Genomic DNA, 12,500 nt, shown 5'->3' with positions numbered 1-12,500 from the left:
TAGAGGCTTGATAGGACACAACTATCATATAAGTGTGAAGAGAATAGTTTTAGTTTTTGAGGGACCAGTAAACAGTTGTCCATATATATATGGACTCTTGGGAAATGAATGACACTGTGGTAGTGGTGTGTAGTCCAGTTCCACTGGGCGTATATGGAGACGTGCATGTTGACTCGGGGGAGTAATCCAGTTTTTTTTTTTCTTCTTCTTCTGACCTGCCCCCCTTTTGTTGACTGTGTGTGAAGTTGCTTTGTAACCGCCCGGCTAATGGTTTTCACTCATTGATTTGTTGACTTCTGACAGAGCCCTCTTATACCAAGAGGGTGTGCTTTCATGAGACAGAAAAGAAAGTCTTTGTTCTAATGCATGTTGCGTAAAGTATCCAGCATAGTGTGTTAAAGAGGGCAAAAAAAAACACACACACACGCGCGCACACACGTAAACACCCACACTGACACAACTGTTTACCACATGTCTAAATTTACACAACAGCAAATTCCAGACATGAGACAAATTTACGCTTGCACATCACACTTTACACACAACTCGATGTAGCCACGACAACCAAACTTACAAACACGAACACACACACACACACACACACACACGCAAGCTTCCAACCGCTCGTCCACTCAAAGTGCAGTAGCCGGGCGGATCTTGAGGGTGGAGAGGGTGGAGGGGAGGGTGAAGGCTGGTGTGGATGTGGTGTTCCAGCACTCATCTTCCCATTCATCCCTCCATCACTCCACCTCTTGGGATGACGGCAGGGTCGAGGAGCCCCAGCTGCGCTCCTGTGCTGCTCCACCTATCAGGAGGCCCGTTGTGTCCTGCTCCACCTATCAGGAGGCCCGTTGTGTCCTGCTCCACCTATCAGGAGGCCCGTTGTGTCCACTCCTGCGCACACACACTTCCTGTGGACGGCCAAGCCACAACTGTTGTTCACTCAGGGAATCTCAGTCTGTGGACGGAGTGGAAAGAATGTGCTTGGCTAGATGGTGATGATCTTTCAAACAATTGAGTCAAATGCTCCATTCACTGAAATGTACTCTATCAACCCCCCCCCCCCCCCCCCCCCCCCACTACCCCCCACCCCTCCTGCTCCCCCTCCTAGCTAGAGGACGACATTGTTGCTCGACCAAATTACTTCACCACAATGAAGAACTTTGCTCTCCAGCAGCCGTCGGAGGAGTGGATGATTCTAGAATTCTCCCAGCTGGGCTTCATTGGTGAGTGGATGATTCTAGAATTCTCCCATTTGGGTTTTGCGGATGAGTAAATTATTCTAGAATTCTCTCGTGTGCAGGGTTGCCAACCTTTCAAGACCACTTGGAGTGAGATTTGATCGGGGGGGGGGGGGGGGGGGGTGGCGAGTGTAAATTATTGATGGGGGGGGGGGGTGTGGTGAGTGTAAATTGTTGATGGGATGGGGGGGGGGGGTGTGGTGAGTGTAAATTGTTGATGGGGGGGGTGTGGCGAGTGTAAATCATTAGCGGGGGGGGGGGGGGGTGAGGGTGTAAAATGGACACAAAATAAGTATTATATTGTGATCAATCGATGGCCATTGGATGGCGAACTAGTAACTCATTGCATCATAGATGTAGGTCAGAGATAAATAAACTAGATTTTTTTCAGCGTGAGAAATCGCATGTATGACGTGAGAGCGTGTGAAGACAGTCAAATGCGTGTGTCTCACGCTCATTGCGTGAGAGTTGGCATCCCTGCTCATGTGGGTTTCATCTATGAGTGAATTATTCTAGAATTCACCCAGCTGGGCTTCATTGGTGAGTGAATGACTCTAGAATTTTCCCATTTGGGTTTTGTGGATGAGTAAATGATTCTAGAATTCTCTCATGTGGGTTTCATCTATGAGTAAATGATTCTAGAATTCTCTCATGTGGGTTTCATCTATGAGTAAATTATTCTAGAATTCTCCCAGCTGGGCTTCTTCATTGAGTGGGAGGCCAGCTGACTGCAGCTAATAGCTCTAAAACAAGGTCTCTCATCAGTGCATCAGCTTCTCTGTGTGTGCATGCATATTTTGACCAAAATCTAATTTGCATGCCAACAGGCCTACCAGGAAGTGAAAGCCAGTAACCCCAAATTTGCATATATGTAAATAAAATTGCTAAACTCAGTTTATAATTTGGACTGATAACAGTTAGGAATGAACTGAGCTGATAGTGGGGGAAAATGTTGAGCGTTCAAACAAAACCCAAGCTCTTAAGATGGCCCTCTCTTAAAAGCAGAGCAAACAGCTCCATAAATATGTCCAGTTAATAGCTGTTCAAAGCTGACATTTAGTATCTAATCCTGGTCAGAAGAAATAAAAACACTTGACCCCTCTCCAGCTCTCCAAGCAGTGAGGCTCAGCACAGAACAAATGGAACTATGCTAGCTAGCCTAGCATGCTAGCCTTGGGTTAATGCACATGTGCGTGTCAGGGTTGCCAACTCTCACGCATTGAGCGTGAGACACACGCATTTGACCGTTTTCACACGCTCTCACGCCACACTTACGATATCTCACGCCGAAAAAAAATCTAGTTTATTTACCCGTGATCCACATCTATGATTCAATGAGTTACTAGTTTGCTCTGGCGCCAACCACCGGCGATCGATCGATCACGATATAATACTTAATTTGTGTCCATTTTACACCGCCCCGTTAACAATTTTACGTTCAACACACCCCCCCCCCCGTCAACAATTTACACTCTCCCACCCCCTCCAGGTTCAAGTCTCACTCCAAGTGATCTTGAAAGTTGGCAACCCTGTATTCTGTGCAGTGACTCATGCTCGGGTAAAGTGAGCCTTTGAAAATAGCCTCTCCTGAAGGTGGACCACTCAATGGTGCCCACCATCCACGGAAGCGTAGCTGAAGCTCATATGCTTAGCTTTTGAAGTGTGTCCTACGCTAACAGAATGGCGGCTAGGCTAATTGATCCATCATGTGCCCGGTTTGATGAGAAGCCCGATCACCCAAATGAGCTGAGATGTGTGGGCCCGGCGATAGAGTGACTGCAGGAGATGGGATGATCTGCAGGAGATGAGATGATCTGCAGGAGATGAGATGATCTGCAGGAGATGGGATGATCTGCAGGAGATGAGATGATCTGCAGGAGATGAGATGATCTGCAGGAGATGGGATGATCTGCAGGAGATGGGATCAGGGAAGGCATCGATCGGATGCAGAGGGAGAGCCAAGCTCTCTGCCCAGAGGAGTGTGATGTCTCCACCAGGCCTGTCAGAGCCTGGGTTAGTTTACAGAGGAAATGGAGACCACATGGAGTTGTGTGTGTGTGTGTGTGTGTGTGTGTGTGTGTGTGTGTGTGTGTGTGTGTGTGTGTGTGCTTGTGCAATCATGCGTGCTTATGTGTGCCCATGCACGTGTGTGTGTGTGTGTGTGTGTGTGTGTGTGTGTGTGTGTGTGTGTGTGTGTGTGTGTGTGTGTGTGTGTGTATGGTGAGAAGAGACTAGGAAACCAATGCTTCATTGCGCGTATGTATTTTTATTCTGTATCTGTGTGCCGGGCTGTCTCTTGCAGGCTAGACACGGCTCAAGCCCGAGTCAGACTTTGACAGCCAAACGACTGTAGGATCCCTAAAGCAGCAACCCCAGTTAGATAGCTCCCTTCCTCCACTGGCCCTGGCCATCACTCACACGCCTGTGGCATCCTGTTAAGCGGCCGCCTGTAATTTCTGCAGGCCTGACTCAATGCTTCTTTTCAGTTTCAGGAAAACATCACTTTAAGCCAAGATATGCACGGGTCACTGATGAGTGATTAAAATCAAATAAACCGCTCCAGACGCAGTCACATGCCAGTCTATCTTGGCGCTGCGCTGACGCCGTTGAAATCACTCTGCTTATACTGGATTATATTGGTTTCATGTAACCTTTGACCCTCCCTGTAGCCAGGGTCGGGTCATGTGATTGGTAGACGTCATGCTAACATTTCCTAAGGCATTCTGGTTATTTATTCACAAGGGCTCAAAGTTTTGCTTTGGCAGGTGGACATTACAAGCTGCTTCTTTGGACACACGCGCTTGTCTGGAATTCATTTACTTTGTCAGGAAAGAATATACATTGAAAATCTTCACTGAAAGAGTTTTGAGGAGTTTGTCATATTGGGGTTTTTTTCTGAGACACCACTCAAGCCGTTATCTTCGCTGCCACACACCGTCATTAAGATGTGTTGCTGAAATGTTCAATTGTGTTTAGACAACCGTATTTGACCAACGTGGCCAAGATAAAAACAGTTTATTAAAGTCCCTGTCTGCCCATTGTGATGATTATCTTCTATTATGTGTAGCTTTTGTGAGTCATTTATGATGAATTGACAGACAAAAGATGAAGTTTTCTGTTGAGGTTTTTACATTTTTCTGCCGTTTTCTTTTGTTGGGTTTGAGTTGGGTTTCTTTGGCGTATGCGACATCGGACCTGCCAAAGTTAACGGTCAGAGTTAGCACAACGTTTACGTCACCTACCCAATGCGTTCAGCATTTCACAGGCTCTGCTAGCTCTGCAGCTGGAAGTTCTACCTCCGCTCAAGTGTCACTTTTTAGGAGAGGATGGTCTAAAAACAGGTGGGGGAACGTGTCCGAGGATCAGACGTGCATGCGGGGCTGAGCACTACGACATTTTGCTTGCACATGCGATGTAAATAGCATTCCACATATGTTGCTTTAACGAGATTAGCTAAAATACCTCTTTTCCTATGCATAATACAGGACTTTTTAGGACTGATGGGACCTTATCTCAACTTGTCTTTTACACGTTTTATAGTCTGTGTTCCTGAGGGAAAGGCTCTTGTTCAGAGTCCCATGTTCGCTCTAATGTACGTCTAAACCACAATGTTCCTGCCTGCTGTGTCACTGACCACCACCACTAATGTTGTTGACGTTGCCCGGGAGACGTCACTGTCAGTCATTATGTGGTCTGGAACACCCCCACCATTCAGCACAGCAGCTTGGAGATTTTGGAGCGTTTTACTAGTGTTCAGTTTTGCTAATAAATTATATTAATGCTCATGTATTTCTTCCATTTTAAATTTACTTCTAAAACATTTTTAACCAGGAAACCAAGGTCACAAAGGACTTTGATACTGTTCTTCTTACACAACATCTCTGTTTTGGTTCTCACAGTCTTCACTCCCCTGATCCCAGTACGATGTTAAAGACGAAATCTAACACTGATTAGTACTAACTGCGCACACACATAAATAATGGCACGCGCACGCACCGTGTTGCGTGTGTCCACATGCGGATCTCTGATTGTCTTGCTGGGCCTTGGCACGAACGCTAAATTCTGTTCTCTTGTCCCGTCACGTCCCCCGTCCTGCTGAGACGAGCCGTTGCTGAGCAGAGGAGCAAATCCGCCCAGGCAGATCTCTCCGCCACGCCTGCGTTCGCTTAGCAGTTATCACAGGGAACCTAGAGCCACAGCTAACAGATCAGCACCCTGCTGCCAGACAGCCTCTCCTTCTCCTCTGCTGCCTGTTAATTGGAGTGGCGCCAAGTCAACAGCCAGAATTGATCCGCATATGCATGAGCACACACACACACACACACACACACGTACGTACACACACGTACACACACACACACACGTACGTACACACACACACACACACACACACACACACACACACACACACACGTACGTACACACACGTACACACACACACACACGTACGTACACACACACACACACACACACACACACACACACGTACGTACACACACACACACACACACACACACACACACACACGTACACACACACACACACACACACACACACACACACACACACACACGTACGTACACACACGTACACACACACACACACGTACGTACACACACACACACACACACACACACACGTACGTACACACACACACACACGTACGTACACACACACACACACACACACACACACACACACGTACGTACACACACACACACACGTACGTACACACACACACACACACACACACACACACACACACACACACACACGTACACGTACACACACACGTACACGCACACACATACACACACACACACACACACACACACACGTACACGTACACACACACGTACACACACACACACACACACACACACACACACGTACACACACACACACACACACACACACACGTACACGTACACACACACGTACACACACACACACACACGTACACACACACGTACACACACACGTACACACACACACACACACACACACACACACACGTACACACACACGTACACGTACACACACATGCACACACACACACACACACGCACACACACACACACACACATACACACACACACTCTTTCATCGTGTGCTCTGCTGCGAGGCCGTCCTTCCTCGTCTCGACACAGTCCTCTAAATATTCTACCTCTTCTGCCAGGCCCTTCACAAACCCACGTCACCCAGGCCCTCGGCACCACGGATAGGCCGGAGCCTCCGGATATAGCGCAATCCCGGGCTTGAAACCCATACCGACTACAGTGGGTGGGCCAGTGTATATTTAAACAATACGAGGGTGAGCCGTTCCTGTTCCTGAGGAGGCTCGCGAGGAAGAGCGTCACTGTGAGAGAGCGAGGATGAGGAGGGGCAGCACACGCCTCGTATCATCACCCTTTCTCCTGGAATAAATCCATAAAAACTGTGGATCTTTTTTTTTTTTCTTCATAAAAATGCACTTTGACCTTTGTTTTTGTCAGCAACCAACACTAAAGCAAACAAAAAAAGATAAGGGACAAATATTTGTAAAAGAAGATTAAAAGTCAATTCCAATTTGAAATTGGTAAGATAAATAAGTGTCTGGCCGTTAGGTGATAATTACTGTGGTGCTACCCGTTTGGAACAGGCGAGAAAGAGGAAAGAGGGAGAGAAGGAGAAAGAGGGAGGGACAGTGGGAGAGAGAGAGAGAGAGAGAGAGAGAGAGAGAGGGAGGGAGGAGAGATGGAGAGGGAAGTCATGTAAGTGTTGAAACGAGCTGGTGAATACTGATATTTAAAGTTTCTCAGATAAGGCCTGGTTTACTCTCACACCTCCACATGTACATGTGCATTTCAGAGAAGAGTAGACCCTCCTCACCCCAGAGTGAAAGGTCAAAGGTGAAAGGTGCAAAAGCACAGCGCTTAGTGGGAAGTTTCTATCTTAGTGGGAGAACATTCACTCTAAAGACGGCAGAGAGCCACTGAATGGAAGGCACGCAATAGGCCAAGGCCTGGTATCTGCTGTGAAAGCAGAGACTTCTGGGAAATTGATCCTTACTCCTCAGTCTAGAAGACCCATTCATCTTTTATTCTCATGGTCCTGTGTGAAGGAATTCATGTTCTCTGATCAGTATTTGGGTATTTGGGCCGACTCTGGCAGCTGTTCTGAGTGCGTGCACACACAACGAGGCCGGGGTGGGGTGTGAAAGCAGACGGCCATGTTGGTGACACAACAGCACCAGACTGGGGCAAGCTGGGGCATGCGGGGGGGGACATCTCCTCTCTGTCTTTCTCTTCGCTCTCCTCTTGGTGAGCTGCACCACAGAGAGACAGAGAGAACCAGTGTTTTGGGCTTCACACCATGCCTCTATCTCTAATAAGCTTAGCTAAGGCGCTAACTTGCCATAACCGTCCTCATCAAAGGCCAGAGTTCCCCATGGCGCCTCCCCACAAAGAACCTGCCCTATTTCCAGCACGTCCTTAACGGCTGAGTCCAGATCAGCTTCTCTCTTCGCGGATCCAGGGTCCTTGGGCAGGAGCCGCATGAATACGCTGTGAATACGGTGGAGCTTGCTTATAGCCTGTGTGTGATGGATAGAGGGAGAAATGAGATGAAAACTATGGATGGAGATTGGAAGGCAAAGACGGGAAAAAATTCAGAACAAAAACGGAACGTTTGATATCTGAGTACGGTGTGGAGAAATGACGGGCCCGACAGATGTGCAGGCGAGGAAGACAAGGGCGAGAGAAAGAAGCAAGTCGGTTTATCAGACAGAAGTGCTCTACTTAATTGTTGCATTGTCTTTCATTTCATCTGCTTGTCAAATTCCAAGCTGGCTTGGATTAGACAGTAATCTTACTGCAAAACTATTTCTAGAAGTGCAGAAACCCTTTCATATTTACATAGGCACACTCAGTAGATATATTTTTAGGTGAGTAGATGGAGTATAAACACAGAAGAGATGTCTGTTCTGCGTGCTTAGCTTTAGCAATCCTCTTTGGTCTGTGGTCGGCTTCTGTAGATGTGACAAATTTGGGGTTGCTGAACACATTTAGGCCAGGAGTGACATTAACACGGGGCAAATCACAACCAACACTACTGTCCCTGATGAGCTCATACCCAGAGTCACCATAGTGCCACTGCTACGCTGAGCAGGCCCAGTTCTGAAGGAAATGCCAACATCAGCAGCAATGGTCCAAACCTGTCCAGTGAGATGAGGTGACTCCCAAAACGTGCATCATAAATGACCCGTGGGTTGCCATTTCATACCTGTACCACACAAACCTGTAAGGAAATTGTCCTTAATAAATTGACCAGTGAATGCAGACACAAGATGGGTGTTTCTAATAAAGTGCCTCGAGAGCGTAAAGTCTCTGCGTGTGTATGTGTGTCTAGGGTTACCGTGGTGTGGAAGACTCGGTTGCAGTTGCCATGGTGACAGAGTATGGTCATCCTTGCCAAACGGATCTTATTTCATTGCTGTCCTTTTAAAACGTGATGTCATTCACTGGGTTTTAAGTTGGGGTGACCGACTACTTTGCGTTCTGCGTCTTCAGGAACGTTTGAAATGTTTTAATAAATTGGTGTTGCGGTTTTGGGGTAACGGGGCCCCTCTGATTTTAATAAATGGTGGATTGGTCCCCGTCTTGATGCCCCTCACTCCGGCTCTGGTTGGCTGATGATGAAAGGCTCATGGGAAACCGTTCTGCGGTCTGTGCAACTTGAACATGTGCCTTAGAGCAAAATAAATAAGTCAATAAAAAGACATATAAATAATAATAATAAATAAAGCCGCGTTGGCTGGGTTTTTGTTTGATGCCGTCGTTTTTGACAGCTATTCGTTCCGTGATATGTGAATATACTACAGTAGAATTTGGAAAGGACTGGGATGATTGTGGCGGGTTGTCGAAAGATTTGTGGCCGTACCAAGTGCTCGTCCGGGGGAGGAATAGGGAACTGTGTATCCGAATTGACCCTGAAGTAACTTTTCTCGAGTATTCTGTAACTGTTCTTTCTTTGGCGAGGTCTCTGATGAAAGAAAAAAGAAACCAGCAACAGGTCTATTTTTAGTGCTACTTGCGGGGAAGGATGAGTCACTCGTGAGCGATGTAATTTGGTCTGATTGTCCTGTGTAGATGACATCATGCTCTGGATGATGACTGACTGTGCTGGGAATTTGTTGTTGCAGGTAAGATGTTCAAGTCCCTGGACCTGTCTCTGATAGTGGAGTTTATGCTAATGTTCTACAAGGATAAGCCCATTGATTGGCTGCTGGACCACATCATGTGGGTGAAAGTGTGCAACCCAGAGAAGGATGCGGTATGTGTACACACACACACACACACACACACACACACACCCTGTTTCGACCCATGTTTCAAACTTTCTTTTAACCAGCTATTCTGATTACTGCATCACTCGCACGTTATTTTGCATAATAATAATATCCCAGCATTGAATTTGAGTTCTAGAATCTCTATTCCCCTGCTCTCTCTCCTTTCCTTCCTCATTTTTTCTAGTTTTATTTGTTCCTGTGTTTCTTTTTTCCGAAAATCTAAATGCCGGGGGGGCATCCACCCTGTAGCAGGTTCGAATGCTTAGTGCTCTGTTCTGAGAGGATGGCGGATGGTAGCAGTTCAGAGTGGGCGCTAGTCTGACGAGAGGCAGATGTGGGCGTGGGTCTGACAGGACTACAGCCCGTACGCAACAGACCAGGCGCACCCGGACTGACGCGTGTGCCGCCTGCCACGCTAATTGGTGGCGATGTTTTCTGAATGGCACCGTTGGCATAAAATTAATAGTTACGGAGTTTAAAATATGAACTTTACTTCAGGAGGCAGAGCGCCGTGGCTGTGTGTCTGACTGAATTCTGAGTCGTGTGTACGAGTGTTTGTCGTCTTTTCCACAGAAACACTGCGACAGGCAGAAGGCAAACCTTCGCATTCGCTTCAAGCCTTCCCTCTTCCAGCATGTGGGAACACACTCCTCTCTCGCTGGAAAGATCCAGAAGCTCAAGGTATGTATGTGTATGTGTGTTTTCGAGTGTGTTTTCATGTGTGCGTGTCTCAGTAGAGCCTTACTGCTGGGTACTGCAAATGCCTGCTTGGAGAAAAACATAAAAAGACACTTATGTGCTTTTTTGTTCATGGCGTCCTTGCCTGGCAGAGACGCTGTGGTAGTCAGGGACCGTGCGACCCTGCCCGCTCTGTGTGATATTGATTTCCCATTCCTCTGCCAGCTGACTGGCTGATGATCTGAACCTTAGAGGGACCTCGGTGTCTGCAGCCCCTCCCCCACTGTTGCAGCCCCTCCCCCAGTGTCTGCAGCCCCTCCCCCACTGTTGCAGCCCCTCCCCCAGTGTTGCAGCCCCTCCCCCACTGTTGCAGCCCCTCCCCCACTGTTGCAGCCCCTCCCCCACTGTTGCAGCCCCTCCCCCAGTGTCTGCAGCCCCTCCCCCAGTGTCTGCAGCCCCTCCCCCAGTGTCTGCAGCCCCTCCCCCACTGTTGCAGCCCCTCCCCCAGTGTCTGCAGCCCCTCCTCCACTGTTGCAGCCCCTCCCCCACTGTTGCAGCCCCTCCCCCAGTGTCTGCAGCCCCTCCCCCACTGCTCCTGCCTGTCACATGCTCACTCACTCATTCTCTTCTTATTTACCTGAGTGGGTTTTGTTTAGCTAGCTCTCCATTTCCCGCCCGTCCCTTTCTTGTCCGTCAGCGCGGAGTCCCCCTTTTTGTGCGACATGGATCTTTCTAGCTGTCTCTCTCCTTTTCTTTCTTTCCAGCCTTGTCCGCAAGATCCTCAAGCAGCTGTGTCCTTGTCCGTTACCGTCTTTACCCACGCTCCCACTCTGTCTCTGTAGGATAAGGACTTTGGCAAGCAGACTCTCCACAAAGGCCACGCCAATCCGCTAGCGGAGGTCACCACCAGCCTGAAGACCTACCAGCACTTCACTCTGGAGAAGGCCTACCTGGGCGAGGACTTCTTCTGGGCGTTCACGCCCGTGGCTGGAGACTTCATCCGCATTCGCTTCTTCACGCCCGTCCGCATAGAGAGGTGCAGACGCACGGAAAAATAAACGAGCCGCACCGTAGAAAAGCAGACAATATTCTCCCCCAAACTAAACACCCACCCACCTCGCTTACTGTTAGCAACCCGTGGCGTGTATGACCTATTGCACGTCTTACGTGTTTCAATGAGAACCATGCAGTGCCATTGGCACCCAGTTGCAAGTGAAGCCTGTGTAGAATAGAGCCATGGGTCCTTCACTCTAGCAGCAGACGCATGAGGCCGCTCAGCTTCTAGCTCTGATTATGGACGATGAGGTCCCAGCTGTGGTCAGAAGGTCTGCCCTGTCCTCTCACGGCCGGGCTGTGGGTGAGAGACTAGCAACGATGTGAAGAACAGCGAAATGCAGTGATAGGCTAATGGGTTATCGATCCCAGTCCCAAACCAGATAAATGTTTGTTAGGATGAGTAGAAACCCAAGATCACTGGGTTTGCTCTGATTTTATTTGATTTTTGTCTTTGCTATTTGTGGCGTGCGTGCGTGTGTGTGTGTGTGTGTGTGTGTGTGTGTGTGTGTGTGTTACAGATATTTCTTCCGCAGTGGGAACATCGAGCATCCTGGAGACAAGCTCTTCAACACCACGGTGGAGGTGCTTCCTTTTGATGTGAGCCTCCATCTGCTCTTACAATGACACGCACCTACACAAACACACATTTCATCTGCTGTCTCTAAAGCCTCTGGCCATAACAGACATAACAGACGGGTGGGTTCGCTTCTAGAGGGTTCCAGGACTTTTGGCTGATCTGACAACAAAATGTTCTCTGGTTAAGTCTAGCCCCGCCTCTGCTACCGCCTCCTCCCCTACAACTCCGCCTCTGCTACCGCCTCCTGCCTACAGCCCCGCCTCTGCTACCGCCTCCTCCCCTACAGCCCCGCCTCTGCTACCGCCTCCTCCCCTACAGCCCCGCCTCTGCTACCGCCTCCTCCCCTACAACTCCGCCTCTGCTACCGCCTCCTCCCCTACAGCCCCGCCTCTGCTACCGCCTCCTCCCCTACAGCCCCGCCTCTGCTACCGCCTCCTCCCCTACAGCCCCGCCTCTGCTACCGCCTCCTCCCCTACAGCCCCGCCTCTGCTACCGCCTCCTCCCCTACAACTCTGTCTCTGCTACCGCCTCCTCCCCTACAGCCCCGCCTCTGCTACCGCCTCCTCCCCTACAGCCCCGCCTCTGCTACCGCCTCCTGACCTACAACCCCGCCTCTGCT

The 12,500-nt window shown here is 49.0% G+C and overlaps 1 protein-coding gene across 1 annotated transcript in view; it reads left to right on the top strand.

The window, feature by feature from the left end:
* Positions 1–12,500, top strand: part of mgat4b (alpha-1,3-mannosyl-glycoprotein 4-beta-N-acetylglucosaminyltransferase B) — a 75,311-nt gene that overhangs the window by 57,276 nt on the left and 5,535 nt on the right. The window contains 5 exon segments of the mRNA XM_077022505.1: positions 1,112–1,226; positions 9,424–9,554; positions 10,144–10,251; positions 11,091–11,284; positions 11,823–11,901. Of these exon segments, the coding sequence (XP_076878620.1) occupies positions 1,112–1,226; positions 9,424–9,554; positions 10,144–10,251; positions 11,091–11,284; positions 11,823–11,901 (627 nt within the window).

This window comes from Brachyhypopomus gauderio, chromosome 11 (assembly GCF_052324685.1).
Source record: "Brachyhypopomus gauderio isolate BG-103 chromosome 11, BGAUD_0.2, whole genome shotgun sequence".
NCBI classification, from domain to species: domain Eukaryota; kingdom Metazoa; phylum Chordata; class Actinopteri; order Gymnotiformes; family Hypopomidae; genus Brachyhypopomus; species Brachyhypopomus gauderio.
The sequence above is the reverse complement of the archived record's forward strand: the minus strand, read 5'-3'. Positions and strand labels throughout refer to the sequence as shown.